The following is an 18,632-nucleotide window of genomic DNA, read 5'->3' as shown; positions in this document are numbered from 1 at the left end:
CAAATGTAAAAATCGTTCTTAGCTCCCAGGCCATATAAAAACATGTGGGGACTGTAATTTGATTATCCCTGTACTAGATCGCTGAATGAGTCACCTTTTAAAACATGTTACTGTACATTTTGAGAGTTTTCAGCTGCTACAACAATCATAAGACTATCCTTTATTAAAACTATAAAAGTTCTACTAAAATAGTCCACTTGACAGGATAACTGTTAATGAAGCGAACAACACTATACATATATACTTATTCATTTCAGTGTTTACTGAACATCTTATACATACAGGGTGTCAGGCAATTGCTATCATCGTTATAAAGGTATACAACCCAATATACTATAAAGTATGTAACCCAGTTAAGGTTCCAAGTGAAGTAAAAACTGCAAAGGTGCCATAAGAAAGGTTAAAAAGAAAAGCTACAGGAGTTCCAATATGGTAAAGATTCCATCTAGTAGAAGCAGGAACATCAAAGGCTGCAGCAGGGGTAGCAATATTTGGGACAGGTTAAGAAGCATAGAAGGCTGAATGGCAGTGAAGGAAAGTCCCACACAGACTGAACACCTTTAGCCAAAGCATGACAGTAGGAAAACATAAGCTGTATCCAGAGAAGATTAAACAGTGGTCCAATTTGTTCAGCTCCAATGATGTCAAAATTACTTGGAACCCTGGAGGGGGAAATAGTGGGAGATATAGTTATATAACTAAGTTGAGAGGGCCAGAGCACAGAAAGCCTCAAATGTCATACTAAAAAGGGAGACAACCTACATGCTTATTGGACTCATGAAAGGTTTCTGACAGTGTAGGACAATGATCAGAGCTGCATTTAATGGAGGTTACTTTGGTAATGACAAATATGACAAATTAGGGGAAGCAGAATGTCCAGACAACCGTTAGGAGGCTATTCTAAAAATCCACACATACTAGAGGTAATGAGAGCTCAAACTCTGAAGAAAAAAAGAGAGAGATAGATAAAAGAAGTAAAGATAAAAGCAGAGATATAACCAAAAGTACTATACCACTGACTGAATTTAGGTTGATGGAGAAAAGGAAATTAGATCAGAGATTTGGACACATCTAGCAGACAAGAAGTTATTCCATACAACCTTTAAGCAAAGGAATAAAAAAAATGAAAGTATGCTTTAGGAAGATTAATCAGGCAGTGGTGAATAAGACAAAGTGGATACAAAGAAACCAGAGCCATAGGCCTACCAGAAAACTACTGCAGTAATCCAGCCTTATAGGGTGTCAGGCTGAGCTTGGATCATGGCAATGGATATGGAAAAGTAGCCATATATATGAGTGATTTCAAAGGACTCAAAAGGGTCTAGTAGCTGAATAAATCAAGCGGATAAAAGAAATCAATCAAAACTAACTGCAAAATTTGAGGCCTGGATAAATGGAAAAATAGTTAATAAAAATGTAAAAAACTGGAAGGGAAAGCAAACCTGGAGAGAAAAATGAAGACATCCGTATATATATAAGTATAACAGGGGGCTTCCCTGCTGGTGCAGTGGTTAAGAATCCGCCTGCCAATGCATGGGACACAGGTTCGAGCCCTGGTCCGGGAAGACCCCACATGCCGCGGAGCAACTAAGCCCATGCACCGCAACTACTGAGCCTGTGCGCTACAGCCCACGAGCCACAAATACTGAAGCCCACGTGCCTAGGGCCTGTACTCCACAACAACAGAAGCCACCGCAATGAGAAGCCCACACACCGCAACGAAGAATAGCCCCCACTCAGTAACGAAGACCCAATGCAGCCAAAAATAAATAAATTTATTTTTAAAAAAGTGTAATAATTTGCAAATGGCAGATGTCTATGCAGAAGCGGTCAGAAACTATTTAAACATAGATGAACTAGAATTTTGAATAAAGAGCTATACAACTGATGACAAACAAGTAGTATATGTCAGAATTTTAAATGATCTGCTACAGCAACATTCATTCACTCAGTCAACAAATATCTACTGAATTATTACTACATGCCAGGCACAGTGCTAAGTATTACGGATAATTCAGTGGCAAAGACAGACACTGTCTCTGCCCTTACACAGTGTACAGTCTAGTAAGAAAGAGAGATGAGCAAATGGGTAATCAGAATATAACTGGTTAAGGATAGTGACAAGACAAATGAAAGGCAAGGTGCTATGAGAACAGATAGAGGGGTATCCAAACTGGATTTAGGGGGTATGTCACAGAAAATGTTCAATGGAAAGGAGATCTAAGCTCTAAAACTGAGATGCATAAATTTTAGCTTAAAGTGTTATGGGTTGGGTGCTTCAAAATCAGGAATCAAATCACAGTAAGACCGTACAAGTCATTAATTACTCTGAAATGATTTGAATAAAGGAGGGACATGACGAGAATTTTAGGAAGATAAATCTTGCTACAATGAATGGCAAGAACCAGGAAAGAAGCAGACGTTTAGCAGACACCTTAAGTAGTGATTCAAAAAAGTGACTCAAAAAAAGAGGGAGGTGTTCGGGATGGCTCCTTGTTCTGACTTGGGAAAGTGGATGGACAGCAGTACCATTCACTGAACTAAGGAACACAATAAGGAGGTTTTCTTAGAGGGGGAAGGAACTGAGCTCAGTTTGGCAATTGTGGAATATGTGTCTCTGAGACATCCAAGCAATCTGACTCAAGTCTAGATATATGGAAGCGCTGACTGGCGAGGTAGACTTGGGAGAGATCTGAATGATCCAGAGATAATGTGTTAATGAGAAGACAAACGGCCCAAGCGGAAGCCTGAGGACAATAGCTTAAGGGCCCCAGAAAAAGCTTGCCCTAGTGGGACTGATAGTGGACTATACATGTTACTCTTTAAACCGTAAGTGAGCTCTGCAAATAGTCCTTCTTCTACTTATTTAGGTAGAGTAAGAAATCATAATGGACAAGGGAAAAAACCAATGGCTCATTCTACAACTTGAGCACCTTTTCAGATGCAATGAGTATACTTTTAAAAAATATAGTATTTATTTGTACAATTCCTCCTAAAATGGCTACCTGATGAATCAAAGGACAGCCTGTGTTCCTATGTGTGTATGTTCATTTGGACATTAACACACTTTTAAGAGTCAGGCAAGTTTAAACCAAGAAAAAATGTGCACATGTCTCTGTCAAGCACCTTCGAGCCTCGGACACCCACTGCCCCTGGGCTCTGACAAAGCCCAGATGCTGAGCTGTTAAGGAGGAAAAGCAAGACCTCTTCTACCTCAGCTGAATATGTACATTCCCCCAGATCTAGTCTGAGATTTGAGACAGCAGATGTTTTCTTCTCCTTCAAAACAGTAAGAAGCAATGAAAATAAGAACAGTGTTATTAGGCAAAGGTATACAGATCTTGAAACTAAAATCAATTCTTTTTTTTAATTCAAGTCAACAGGGGTGAAGAGGTTCTTGTTCACACTTCAGTGTTTTAAACTACCCTCAAAAAATAATCACAATCGGGCTTCCCTGGTGGCGCAGTAGTTGGGAGTCCGCCTGCCGATGCAGGGGACACGGGTTCGTGCCCTGGTCTGGGAGGATCCCACACGCTGCGGAGCGGCTGGGCCCGTGAACCATGGCCGCCGAGCCTGTGCATCCGGAGCCTGTGCTCCGCAACGGGAGAGGCCACAACAGTGAGAGGCCCGTGTACTACAAAAAAATAATAATAATAATCACAATCATAGTCACACACTCCAAGTATGAAGTGCATTAAATGTCATCAGTGCAACTCCATAACAAGAGGACTGAAAGTGATCCTGCTAAAGTAGTCATCCTTTCAGAGAAAAGTATACTGATAGGAACCATGTGATCTTAGTGGATTCATTCACTCCAAAAAAATATCTTCTAAGTAAAGTCTACACTAAATCCTGGGACCAAAAAAGTAAGATACAACCTCAGCCCTAAAGGAGCTTATGCCCTAACAGGAAGAAGGATGCATACACAGTTACTGTAACTGTGAGAGAAGAGAAGTGAGAAGGAAGAAAAGGCAACAGTGGTACCATGTTAACTAGGTAAAAAAAAAAAAGAAAAGAAAAGAAGAAGAAAAGATTCCCAGCTTTCTAGAGGAACAATTTAAACCAAAACTGACTCACAGAGGGGAAAGGAAAAAAAGTCAAGAATGCCCTAATTACAAATCTAAGAAAGAGTAGTAAAGACAAGTTTTCAAAATTTAAACAAAATTTCCAACTCTCTGAATCCCCTAGTGAGGATGAGTATGGAGCTCTGTTTCTGTTTACTTTCTAAGAATCTAAAACATCTACATGAAGAACCATGCTTGGCTTTGAATTTTCCAGTATTAAAATTCTGAAAAGCTCAAAAATTGTGCTAAGGAGACAAGATCCTCCAAATTCATAACAGGAAATGTGGCATTTTCCCAGATTATTCTCTGGCTTCAATGAAGAGAGAGAATGGGGACCACAGGATTTATAAATATGAATTACAGGATGAGATGATTTTCCAAACATCTGTCAGAAGCTAATTTGATCCAAGAGAAAAGGAAAAAAGAAGACTCAGAGGGAAGCCAAATAGAGTGACTAATATGTGGAACTTCTGTGGACTTTGGTGGGTTGATGGCCTCATGGGCATTGCATGTCCACTCTACAATAATAAATACCCAAACTCTGTACAATAATGCACTTTATACCATTCAAAGCACTTTCCCATGCACTCTCTCATTTGATTCTCACAACGCACATAGTGGATATCTCTGGTTAAATGTAAAGATAGTGACGTGGTACCTTGACATGCTATGTGAAGTACGAAAGAATGTAGAGATACCACGTAGCATAGTTGTTAAAAGAAAAAGCCTTTGAATAAATCAGACCTGGTTTCAAATCATGGTTCTGCTACTTACTAAGTAATCTTGGGATTAGTACTTGAACCTTTTCTTCTAGGATACTGTACCTATAAAATGACAATAATTACCTCATGGAGTTGTTACACAGATTAAACAAAACATGTAAAGTAGATAGTAGAGTGTCTGACATATAGTAGGTACTCAGTAAATGAAAACTAGCAATGGTAGTTTTCAAAAGCTCCATACTCACCTGGAGTAATACTGTTATTAGGATATCACACCAGCTCAAATAATTCAGAAACAAAGTTTCACCCTGGATTTAAATTAAGCTCAGATACCTAGATGTTTTGTAACAAAGCAGGCAGTTACTAGAAACAGCCCCTTAGGATCTGTCTGGTCTGTTTCTTGTATTTTGTAACCTGGTTGGGGCAGGGTGGGGGGAGAGCTCTGGGAGGAAAACTGAGTAGAGCATGTACAGAATGAGCTATTTCTGTGATCTTCCAACTTCTACTTGATGACGTACTGAGAGACCTGGGTAGAAGTTATACCATATCCCTTTCTCTGTTAAAACATAGGCTGCTTGACATACTTAATCCCCACTTCTAAATGTTCTGCTTGAGTACCACGTGGGACGTGCTTTGGAAATAAGTTAGCATCCATGAATTTAACCAGCAAGAGGAAAATAGCCATCTTTTTAATTTCTCAGTTCTACAAAGTTAACAAAAATCTCAACTTTTCTAGGTTTCAGCGTCTTCATTCTGAAAACAAAAATACTAATACCTGACCACCTGAGTTGCTGTAAGTTGAAGATACCTCTAACAGCGTTTAATCACAATCACAGTCAAATAAAATGATGGAAGGAACCTCAAAAAGGAATTTAATGATGAAAATCATCTACTCCTCGCTTTTACACAGGTGACATGGTGTAATGAAGAAAGTGCACGTCTGGAAAGACAGAGATATGTGTTCTGGTCCTGGTTCTGCCACCAAGTCATCCTGATATGCTGGCCATTCATTTATTCCCCAAATACTTACTGTTAGCCATTATAGGCCTGGTGCTACTACTACTGCTAAAACTTCTAATAATAGCTGCTCTGCCTTCCCCACAGGTTGTTGTAAGAATGGAGTAAAATAATTTATAGGCAAATCCTTAAAGGCAAAAGAGCTATGAAAGTATGTAGTGATTTTTTATATTATATATATGATGTTATTATAGCTATGTCTAAGTTACCACTTAAAGCATGAAACTAACTTTCCAATGCCAAGTTCAAGAGGTCATGAGGCTCCCCGAGCCTCGGTTTCTTCATCCCTGAGATAAGGGTGTTGAGCTAGATAACTCTAATATTCCCTCTAGCATTAATCAGCTGGTAAGAATTTTCTTACTTTTGAAATGAGGAACCTAAAACTAACAGAGGTTAAGTGATTTGCTCAAGGAACACAGTAACAGAACAAAACTGGGATTAGAACTCAGGTTTTCTACTTTTCAAAAGTATCATGCCTTGAAAAATATAAGGAATTTTCATTTGTACAAGCTCTCAAAACAGACGCTGAAACTTGCTGTTGTCCCTAAATCTTCAATCTCAGCTGGATTATGTACTTGAGATGGTCAAATCATGTGGCTGCGTTTGTGAAAGTAATCACCAAATTGCTATTTTAATCTCCTGAGAGTGTCATTATTCCAAAAAGGTTTGATCCTTTTTATTTGGATTCTACTCCGGCTTTAATTTTTTTCCATTAAAATGAGAAAGCACTGCCATCTACTGGACTCTGAAGACATTGCTGCTATAGTTTTAAGTCTGAGAACAAGAATTCTTAACAATCTAAAGCTCTTTGTACTTTATCAATAACACCATAGAGTTATGACAGTATGAGTTACATAAAAATAAAACTCCAGAAGTTGGGGCTAGGGATAAGGTAGGGTAGGAGAGAAAAATACCATCCCCTCGAGATTCTGAATCTCAATTATTGCTATGATAGTCCTAAATATAGCAGGCATTCACCTGCATTCATTAACAAAATAAGCACCTACTACATGCCAGGCACGGTTCAAGGGACACAACTACTGACAGTGGTAAGCATTAGAGATGTAGTCCCTCTTATCATAGGGTTTAGAGTCTAGTAAGTAGTAGTTTCCATATATTATTGAACTCTACTCATGTGCCAGCCTTGTAATATACATTATATCACCTTTAATGTTCAAAACAATTTATGATGAGGTAGAAATTGTTATCTCCATTTACAGATGAAAAAAAAAACTCAGAGATGATTCAATTTGCCCAAAATCTCTTTCATAGGTAAGCAGTGGTGCCTGGAATTAAACTCACATCAATCTGACTCCAAAACCCATATTCTTAACCACTAGGAGTGTCCATTCACCCAGGTAGTTGTCAGCATCCTTCCAAAAAGAAGAATAGTTGCCGAAAGGAAATTCAGGCAAAGATAATCTTACATGTCTATATTAAAGGCAAAACTCCTATACAGGGATCTGAAAAGTTTCCAGCTTATTGGATCAAGAGCTGGCCCAACAGCCTCTCATTTCCCATGCTCCCCCAACTGCCATCCTAGCAGTAAAATCCACCTGGAAACATCTCTCCAGATCACCTAGCCTTATTCACCAACCTCTTCCTAAGGTTCTCTTCAAATTACTTAATGTTCTGCTGTAATTCACCTGTGTTAAGACCCAAACAACTGACATCAAAAATAATTTTTCAAACTAAACTATTTGTAAACTGGAGCTCTTCTGGAATAAATGCTGTTTTATCTCTGCTAAAAGAATAAGGGTTTGTGACTCTGCATCTAATACTTTTGTATCCCACAGTACTTAGTTTAATAATGGGCACGTAGTAGGTACTTGATATTTACTGATAGAAAAAAAATCATGAATCACGTTTACAACTAAAGATAGATTTTATCACCTATTCAATTATTTATTTGTCTGCACTGCTGTTAAATATGTACACATTTGCATGCCAAATAAATGAAATTTTACTACATAAAATTAACAAGATGTCACTCCCTAATAAGGCCAGCAGAAGTTACTGAATGAAGGATTCAAACCCACAGTATATATTTTAGTCAAAGATTTCCAAGCGTATTAGTTTCCAAAGACACCCCGGGAGTGAGACTGAATACTCACCCAATATAGTAAAAAGTTGAGAGACTTACTAGGTTCCTAAAAACTCAACAGAAATGAGTAAAGCCTTTTTGAGAAGCAGATAAACAAAGAGGTAAAAGTTTTGAGCAAATAAAAGTAAGTTTCAGCTTTTAGACCCATAGTGGCTGAAGACACTTTAACGTGGACACAGGAAGGAATAACAGCAACATAGTCATCAGAAGTAATAACAAGCTGTTTCTGGTTATGGCTAATGTAGAAAAACAAGAATGCTGAAGAACTGGTCAACAAAAACTTCAGTCAGTATTTTAAAAGTTGCTTTAAAACATGCTTCCTATTGCTTCACAAGTATAACCTTTCCCTTCTGTACAGTACTTTTTTTTTGGCTGTGCCACGCAGCATGTGGGATCTTAGTTCCCCAACCAGGGATCGAACCCACACCCCTGCACTGTAAGTGTGGAGTCTTAACCACTGAACTGCCAGGGAAGTCCCCAGAACATACATTCTTAAAGCATTGCTGATTTAGCATTTTTTAATCCTTTATGAAATATTTCAACCACAGATATGCTATCCATATTCAATGACTGTGATTACAAGTATATTTGGACTTATTTTTATCACTGTACTGTATGGTTCTATTTACCACTTGCTTTCTTTTTTGTTTTCCTTTTCTGACTCCTATCAAGTTGACAAAGTGTTCTACTCCTTACATTCCCTTTTTTCCCTCTGCTAATTAAAAATCTATACTCTGGGGGTTTCTCTGGTGGCGCAGTGGTTGGGAGTCCGCCTGCCGATGCAGGGGACACGGGTTTGTGACCCGGTCCGGGAGGATCCCACATGCCGCGGAGCGGCTGGGCCCGTGAGCCATGGCCGCTGGGCCTGCGCTCCACAACGGGAGAGGCCACAACAGTGAGAGGCCCGCGTACCGCCAAAAAAAAAAAACAAAAAAAAAAAAAGTAAAGAAACCTAAATGCTAGAAACAGAGTATAGATTTTTGGGGGGTTTTTTTTGGCGGTACGCAGGCCTCTCACTGCTGCGGCCACTCCCGCTGTGGAGCACAGGCTCCGGACGCGCAGGCCCAGAGGCCCAGAGGACACGAACCCGTGTCCCCTGCATCGGCAGGCGGACTCCCAACCACTGCGCCACCAGGGAAGCCCATCTTTACATTTTTAACATGCACACTCGACCACAACTTTTTCTAAGAAATTCTAAACTTGTTTACCGTCTCTATCCTCCTCCCGAACAACTCAACGACCTCAATGAATCTTACTCTTTAAACAGCCTCCCTCACCTTATTACTGTTGTCTAGAGCAGTGCATCTCAAACTCTCTGTGGGAAAGGGTTGGTTGCTTTTCCTTCAATCCACTGTGAGCTGATACTTTTATAAAATACAAAAAAGGCACAATAATGTCAAATTGCTATAAATGTTTAAAAACATTTACGTCAAGGCTTCCCTGGTGGTGCAGTAGTTAAGAATCCACCTGCCAATGCAGGGGACACGGGTTTGAGCCCTGGTCTGGGAAGATCCCACATGCCACAGAGCAACTAAGCCCGCGCGCCACAACTACTGAGCCTGCATTCTAGAGCCTGCGAGCCACAACTCCTGAGCCCAGGTGCCACATCTACTCAGCTTTTATGCTCATTTAGTGTTCATTTCGCCCAGAGGAGCACATCTTTCAGCCAACGCCCAAGGCTTCTGCCCACGTCTTTGCATTTCTATTCCATTTCTGTTCCAGAGATGTTTATTATCTTGCTCTTTGCTTGTTTTAGCAAGGTATGCCTCTTTAAACTTCTCTGATTTCATCAATTGCTATTTTTTGTTTGGTTCAGCAGAGGGTCTCACAGTGTGCACTTATAATACCTTCTTGACTGGAAACCCTGCTTACGGCTTTCTTGAAAAAGAAAGAAAGAAAAAAAAACTTTTTAAGGAGATTCAACCTATATGTCAGGTGTTCATTTGAAAGCTGGTACAGGGGGACTTCCCTGGTGGTGCAGTGGATAAGAATCCACCTGCCAATGCAGGGGACACGGGTTCAAGCCCTGGTCTGGAGAGACTCCACGTGCCGTGGAGCAACTAAGCCCGTGAGCCACAACTACTGAGCCTGCGCTCTAGAGCTCACGAGCCACAACTACTGAGCCCAGGTGCCACATCTACATAAGCCTGTGCTCCTAGAGCCCATGCTCTGCAACAAGAGAAGACACTGCAATGAGAAGCCTGCGCACCACAACGAAGAGTAGCGCCCGCTCACCGCAACCAGAGAAAGCCTGCGCGCAGCAATGAGGACCCAATGCAGCCAAAAGTAAATTAATTAATTTTTTTTAAAAAGCTAGTACAAAAAAAAAAAAAAAAGCTAGTACAGGGCAAGATAAGCATGCCTTATAAATTTACAAAACTTATTAACTAAAGGACTATAGAATAAAATGTACCACTTATTACAAAACATTTATTCAGTGAACATTTATTGATCATCTGGCCTTGAATCCCAGCTCTGCTACTTAGTAGTTGTGTAATCTTGGGAAAGTTACTTAAGTTCTCTGTGCCAGCATCCTCTTCTATAAAAGGACAATTGTAGGGTTTAAATGAGGTAAAATATATAAAGCACTTAGAATAGTGCCTGGCACATAAGTGCTCACTAAACATTAGACATTATTATTATTGTTAGGGAGAAACACTTACTCTGCACTCCCATGCTTCCACATAGGAGAAAAACTTTCCACTCCATTTCCCAGGAAAGAAGGTTATAAAGAAAAAAAAAAAAAAGTCTACTTTTTCTGTGTCCTTCACTCACTCCTCCCCAGAATAGGCAGGAGCTTGACTGCTGAGTTTGGGAGACAAAACTGAACATGACCGCCTTAGTTCTTCCCAGGTTCCCTCCCATTCAGGAACAGCCTGTGTAAAGTACACATAAATTCTGCTTTTGTCTTGGAGGGTCAGGATCTGTCCCTGTAAGGGGAAGAACGCAGTTTTGCTTGTTTTGTTATTTGGTGGTATGGGGATTCATTTTGGGAGAAAGTACTATATACAAGCTCTTTCAGTTGCAGAATTTAAGCCACATTTGCCAATTAGTTTTATCAGTAATAACGCCAACATTCTGATCTCCATTTATCACCTGTCTTATTTCTAAACTTGTTCCAAATTCAGGAGAAGAAGAAAGGGTTATTAGTTATTGACCTACCCGAAATCTCAACTACTATTACTCTCTGGCTACAAAATTCTTAGGGAGATTACATACAGTAAGGGATATAAAGCTCTTAAAACATTGTTTGATACATAATACATTCAACAGATGTTAACTATTAATATTATTACTATATGCCAGACATTGTGCTAGATGGTGAGTTGGTTACCTGTTACAGGAGTAACTTAATCCTTCAACAGACTCAGGATGGCTAAACCCTATAAATGGGACATTACAAACAACAGCAGTGGCAGTTCCCACAATTCTCTCATTAAATAAAACATTTTTACTAAGCAAATACCATGTCAAGGACTATGATAGGTACTAGGAATTCAAAATTACATATGGAAATCTGTCCTTAAGAAGCTTACAGACTAGAAAGGAATAAAGAGCTATAAAGTGGTAAAACCTATGTCAAAGGTGTACATAAGGGTGCTGATATACTATAGGAACTTAGAAGATGAGGGCTTTAAAATAAAGAAAAAAAGCTTAATAGAGCTTAAACTGAGTTTTGATGAAGTCACCTAGAATAGCTTGCATTTTGCCCAACTGAATGGGCCTTTTTCAGTCTTCATCTTTTTTGACCACCCTCTCCTTAAAAACCAAAAACCAAACCAAAACAAAAACCTCTCTTTCTTTAGCCTCTGAGATTCCACAAGAGACTTCACTCTCTTTTCCTCATCTATCTCTCACCATTCCTTCTCAGCCACCTTTTCCAAAGCCTCCTCCCATATTTGGCCTCTAAAAGTTGGAGACCCTCACAGGCCCCTGCTATTAAGCCCCTTTTTTCTCACTGTACAGCTTGTCACTGGTCTATCTTATCCGAACTCACGATTTCAATAACTATTTGCCATTATTATATCTCTATATTTAAATCTCTAACCTACTTCTCTCCTCTGAACTCCAGACTCATCTAATCCAAATGCCTACTTTACACATGGATATCTTGAAGGTATCTCAAAGCCCATGTGATCAAATCTCAACTCACTCACGATCTGCCTCCAACAAAGCTGTCTTCCTCCAGTGTCCTTAGTTCTCTCAGTGCCTGGCACCTTCATCCATCTGGTTACTTCATCTAAGCCAGAAACCCGAAAGTCATCCTTTAACACCTTCTTTTTCCCTACACCCTAAATTCAAACCATCACCAAGTCCTACTGATTTTACCTCCTAAAACTTTCCTAAATCTACCTGCTATTCTACCATAAACCTGTTTCAAAGTATTAAATCTCTTACCCTCTGTACTGTAAGATCCTTCTTACTGTCTTCCCACATATATTCTTGCCTCTCTACAATCAGTCCTTAAAGCAGCCAGAGTGAAATTATTAAAACACAAATCTAATTATATCTCTGCCATGCTAAAAATCCTTCAACACACGCTACTGCTCTTAGGATAAAACCCTTCAAAAGGTTCTGTGTTATGTGGTCCCTGTCTACCTCTCCAGCCTCCTCTGGTATCCTTCTCCCTTATCACCCAGACTTTCCTTCAGTCCCGAAAACTCACCACTTCCCCTAGCACTTCATAGCCTTCCAACATGTTACCCTCCTCTACCTGGAATGCTCTCTCTGTTCAGCCTCCATCCCTCCACATTGTTCATTTCTATTCATCCTCTGGATTGTAACCTTAAAAGTCAAGTCCCCGTAGAACTTTCTTGAGCCACTAGAGTAGGTAAGATCCTCATCACATGCTTTTATAGCACCCACCAACGTTGTGTTCATATAGTTATCTATCAGGTTACCTTATCAGTGCTTGTCTCCCTCATACACTCCATGACAGCAGGGAAAAAAAATCTGTTTGCTCACCATTGTACCCTTAGCACTTAGAGCACAGTAGCTGATGTACAGCAGGTGCTCAGTAAATAGCTGTTGAATGAATGAAGCATTCTAGCAATAGCATTTCAGATAACCAAGAATTAGAAAACAACATGATCACTAAGAGGAAATAATGTAGAAAATTCACCTCATTGGTTTGTGGCTAGTATTAAGTAGGATAAAGAACATGAAGCGCCTGGCATGGTGCCACAGATAGCAGGTACTTGGTAAATACCTCTCCTTTCTCTAATCACCTTTAGATACAGAGACAGCACAGACTATAATATAAATGACTACAATATAACTTGCCTCAGGTTTCTTAAATTTATTCAAAGTTGTAAAAGATTTCTGAAACAGTTAATAAAATTGTATTACACTTTATTAAAATTCATTATTCTTCCTTAACCTCTAAAGAATTATGTAGAAAACAGCTACATGAGATTTTCTCTTAGGAAAATTAATATAATCTGGATTTAGAAAAGATGTGTTGATGTGGTTACAAAATGAGTTTTCACTTTAAGCATTCACCCTAAGCCACACTAAACAACAAACTTATAATGATACTTAAAACATGATTCTATTTACACAGAGCTTTTACCTGATACATCAAAGCACACCTGCACTAAACAAAACTCACAGTGTTATGCAAATCCCCTTACCTTATGTTCAAATGGAGCACCATAATAGCCATCATTCAGCCCAAAAATTATTTCATTTTGGTTGCGGGCATGAATCTAAGAGAGGAGGAAAACACATTATTAGTTCATCTCATTCCAGTCAAGTTTTAATGTGATTAGAAAATGACAGGACCTACTTCAATGTTGAGAAATAGGTTGGCTACGTCTAACAAGCCAGCAGAAAACAAAACACTTATCATAAGACCAGGTGATCAATTTAGAGTTTCCTGCTTTAGTCAAAGTCCTCGCAAAATCATCACATGAGATCACAGGCACCATCATTCACACACATTTTTCACAAACACTTCTTGAGGCTGTTACAGAAAGCATATTCCTTAAGTATAGGGGATTCAGAGGCACACTATACATTCTCTGATCTCAAAGAAAACACAGCCCAGTTAGTCTATTAGAGTGCTTTAAAAAACATGAAGCCCTAGAAAAAAACATAAAAGATAAATATTATTTTCTAATTTCAAAAAGACAGTTTAAAGATAATATCCAATCCTCAAAGTCTTTAAAAGTCTACTAACTATTTTCTGTCTACTACTCTCTTTCAAATGCAACTGATTCGAGCTTCAGTCAGTGCCAACCTCGAATTAAACTTCACCTAAAAGGTGGGAGAATTAAAACTTTTAAAATTGAAGAACTAAGTTTTTTTTAAAACTCAAAATAGTATAAAGTCTATAAAAACAGATTCAGTTACTTGATCAGAAAGAACTGTGGCTAAAAAAATTTTAATTGCTTCTGCAGTGAAGGATTAATGTGAGGGTTCAAGTGGGGGATTACCAGAATAGAATATTTCATCTCTTCTTTCTAGCTAGAGATAGAAAGGTCAAAGCCAGCAGAAGATTCCTGTGAACATTTATCTGACTTCCATACCTGCTACATCTATTACTAAAGCAAAATTAATCACATGCTCCCTGTTTACCTACATCATTTACTTAACTGAATACAATACCAAAAGATGGGCCTGCAATAATAAACTTATAATGAAAACTATAAACCAATTTCAAGAAGTGTTTCATTTTATGAGAGAAAAAGAGAAAGCACTACGAAATCAGTTTTAAGATTAGAAGAAACTCAAAATTTTACAAACATAGAATATTTTACACACATATATACCTCAGGAGAAAAAAGATTAAATAAAATCATATGCATCAAAATGTTAACAATGGTTGCAGCTGGGCAGAAAGAGTGCACATAATTTTTTATTCTCCTCTCTGTGCTTTTCAAAATTTTCCAAATTGTCCACAAAGTACATGGATCACTTTTAAAATCAGAAAAATACATGCCATTTAAAGAAAGGGTGGGGTGAGATCATGGGCAGGAGTGAATCTAACATGAAGGTAAAGTTTTCAAAGCATAAGCCTCATAAAGATGGGCATTAAATTAACTTGTTGAAAAATATGACACAACATGTTTCTAGGACTTGAAAAGATACTGGGCTTAAAAAGAAAAAAAACTCAAGTGATCTGAGTTCTAATTCCAACCTTCTAGTGCTTCATAAGGAACTCTGACTTTATAGCCCTAGTGCCTAGCACTCTACTCAACATATAATCACTAATCAATGTTAATGGGCCATGCTTTAAATCCCTCATCAGCCAAAAGCAGAAACACCCCTTGTTCTGTTTTATAGTGGTGTGGTACAGATGAAATGAATCCAATTATCACTGGATATGAAAGTACTTTTGGAAGTTAGACACAAACAATACTGGGGGAAAAAATCAGAATCAGTCAACCATAGAGCCCTTTGCTCCCAATTAATAAAGAAAATTAACAAAACAGGCTGCATGATACTCCATACTACTTACTATCCTTTACCATTAATTATAGATTACTGACCCCAAAACGTGTCAGAATCTTAATATGGAGACTACAGAATATAGAGCCTTTTAATTCAACCACAATCTTGTATTTTGATCCCTCTATGAAAAAAGGCACACTTTTTAAAGACAGATAATCAAAGTTGGTGAAATGAATAATAAATACAGTCTGAGCAATGGAACAAATAATAGCCTAAATCCACCAATCACTGTGTGACCTTTAACAACTTACTTAATTTCTCTGAGCTTCTGTTTTCTCAGTTAAATACTGACAGGAAAATAATACTTGCTCACATGACCTTCAAAAGGCCCAAAGTCACTGGGTGCATGTAAAATGATTGTATGAATGTAAAAAGATACCCAAACACTAAATGAGTATACAATCACTGTTGGTATTAATACAAAGTTCTAACCACTTAAACTAAGCACAAGAACTTCTGCCACCGCAAGTGCCCCATATAAGCATTATCAACAAATTCTCCAAATTCCCACCTTGAATAGAGCTATTTTCAAACTCCTCTGCTTCTTTGTCATCAAAATTCAAGTCAAAACCAACTTTAGTTCATGACTTCTGGGGAAAACTTCCTGATTAACTCTCTTGTCTCTAAAGGCTATTCAGGAAATTGGCTTGTAGTTGTAGCTCCGGCTACTGTGGACAAGCTGCATCATCACTCTGTCCATTCAAATGACAGCAAAATACACACGACATGTACATGAAACACTTACCAAGACAGACCATAAAATAAATATCAAAAAGGTTAAAAGGATTAAAATAATACGATTTTCTCTAAACACGACAGAATTAAAGTAGAAATCAACAAAAGAAGGATATCTGAAAACTCCACAAATGTTTGAAAATTAAACAACATACCTCTCAATAACCCTTCGGTCAAGAAGAAATAAAAGAGAAATTACGAAATATTTCAAATTGAACAAAAACGAAAATGCAGTATCAAAATTGTGGGTCACAGCTAAAGCAATGCTTAGAGGAAAATTTATTAAATGCTTACTTTAGAAAAGAGAGGTCTCAAATCAGTAATCCAGGAATCCTACTTTAAGAAACTAGCAAATTAGAACAAATTAAACCCAAAGCAGGCAAAAGGAAGAAAATAATAAGAGTAAAAGCAGAAACCAACGAGGGACTTTCCTGGTGCTTCAGTGGTTAAGATTCTGCGCTCCCAATGCAGGAGCCCCAGGTTTGATCCCTGGTCAGGTAATTAGATCCCACATGCTGCAACTAAGACCTGGCGCAGCCAAATAAATTTTTTTTTTTTTTCCCCCCGGTACGCGGGCCTCTCACTGTTGTGGCCTCTCCCGTTGCGGAGCACAGGCTCCGGACGCGTAGGCTCAGCGGCCATGGCTCACGGGCCCAGCCGCTCCGCGGCATGTGGGATCTTCCCAGACCGGGGCACGAACCCACGTCCCCTGCATCGGCAGGCGGACTCTCAACCGCTGTGCCACCAGGGAAGCCCCAATAAATATTTTTTTAAAAAAGAAAAAAAGCAGAAATCAATGAAATTGAAAAAAATAACAATAATAAGTGAAACCTCTTTCGGTGATCTGCAACCCAATTTCAATGGGGTGGGTGGGTAGTTCCCACACCAACAATAAGCAACTCTTGGACACCAGCAGGGTGTCCTGCTCTCAGGCCTGCATCAGATTCCACAGGTTAAGGGTTCAGTCCTACGAGACTGCCCCACACACATGGAAGGCCAGTCAAAAACCCAGATTGCAATCTGTGCTTCTAATTAACTGGCTACAGATTAGAGGTTCCAATTTAGAATGTCAATCCCAAGTACAGGTGTTACCTGTACTTCTGACCAACTGGCTGTAAATCAGAGGTTCCCACAACCTAGTCCTCAGGTTCGATTAATTTGCTAGCGTGGCTCGCAGAACTCAGAGAAATATTTTACTTACTGATCACCAGTTTATTAAGAATGTAACTCAGGGAACAGCCAAATAGAAGAGCTGCATAGGGCAAGGTATGGGGAAAGGGCACAAAGCTTCTATGCCCTCTCAAAGTGCACCATACTGCCCAATCTCTATGTGTTCACCAACTCAGAAGCTCTCAGAACCCCATCCTTTGGAGTTTTTATGGAGGCTTTATTACACAGGCATGATTGATTAAATCATTGACCATTGGCAATTGATTCAACCTCCAATCCCTCTCCTCTCCCAAGAGAGGGACTGAAAGTTCCAGTCCTCTAATCCTCTTATCACATGGTTGCACCGTAGGCAACCAGCCCCCACCCTTAGGGGCTTTTCAAAAGTCACCTCATTAACATAACAAAAGACACCTTGGTCACACTCAACACTTAGGAAATTCCAAGAGTTCTAGAAGTGAGCCAAGAACTGTGCATCAAATATATATATATTTCTTATAAAACACAATATTGCAAAACCAAACACTAGATCTTTGAAAAGCTGATAAAACTGATAAATCTCTATTCAGAATAATCAAGAGAAAAAGGGAGGGGCTGGGAAGATGGCGGAAGAGTAAGACGCGGAGATCACCTTCCTCCCCACAGATACACCAGAAATACGTCTACACGTGGAACAAGTTCTACAGAACACCTACTGAATGCTGGCAGAAGACCTCAAACCTCCCAAAAGGCAAGAAACTCCCCACGTACCTGGGTAGGACAAAAGAAAAAAAAAAGAAAAAACAGAGACAAAAGAATAGGGACAGCATCTGCACCAGTGGGAGGGAGCTGTGAAGGAGGAAAGGTCTCCACACACTAGGAAGCCCCTTCGCGGGCGGAGACTGCGGGAGGCGGAGGGGGGAGCTTCGCAGCTGCGGAGGAGAGCGCAGCAACAGGGGTGCGGAGCAAAGCGGGGAGATTCCCGCATAGAGGATCGGTGCTGACCGGCAGTCACCAGCCCGAGAAGCTTGTCTGCTCACCCACCAGGGTGGGCGGGGCTGCGAGCCGAGACTCGGGCTTCGCTCGGAGCGCAGGGAGAGGACTGGAGTTGGCGGCGTGAACACAGCCTGCAGGGGATTAGTGCGCCACGGCTAGCCGGGAGGGAGTCCGGGGAAAAGTCTGGACCTACCGAAGAGGCAAGAGACTTTTTCTTACCTCTTTGTTTCCTGGTGCGCGAGGACAGGGGTTTAAGAGCGCTGCTTAAAGTAACTCCAGAGACGGGCGCGAGCCGCGGCTAAAAGCGCGGACCCCAGAGACGGGCGGGAGACGCTAAGGCTGCTGCTGCCGCCACCAAGGGGCCTGTGTGCGAGCACAGGTCACTATCCACAC

General features: G+C 39.9%; 1 protein-coding gene across 3 annotated transcripts in view; it reads right to left on the bottom strand.

Moving 5' to 3' along the window:
* Positions 1 to 18,632, bottom strand: part of UVRAG (UV radiation resistance associated) — a 323,849-nt gene that overhangs the window by 243,501 nt on the left and 61,716 nt on the right. For all 3 annotated transcript variants that reach the window (XM_022593856.2, XM_022593855.2, XM_089915322.1), the window contains one exon: positions 13,541 to 13,615. In XM_022593856.2, coding sequence (XP_022449564.1) covers positions 13,541 to 13,615 — 75 coding nt within the window. The remainder of the gene's footprint in view (positions 1 to 13,540; positions 13,616 to 18,632) is intronic.

Source organism: Delphinapterus leucas, chromosome 7 (genome assembly GCF_059928025.1).
Source record: "Delphinapterus leucas isolate spDelLeu-1000000601 "Yukka" chromosome 7, BTC_Dleu_Yukka2, whole genome shotgun sequence".
NCBI classification, from domain to species: domain Eukaryota; kingdom Metazoa; phylum Chordata; class Mammalia; order Artiodactyla; family Monodontidae; genus Delphinapterus; species Delphinapterus leucas.
Note: the sequence above shows the minus strand (reverse complement) of the source record. Positions and strands in the feature narration are given on the sequence as shown.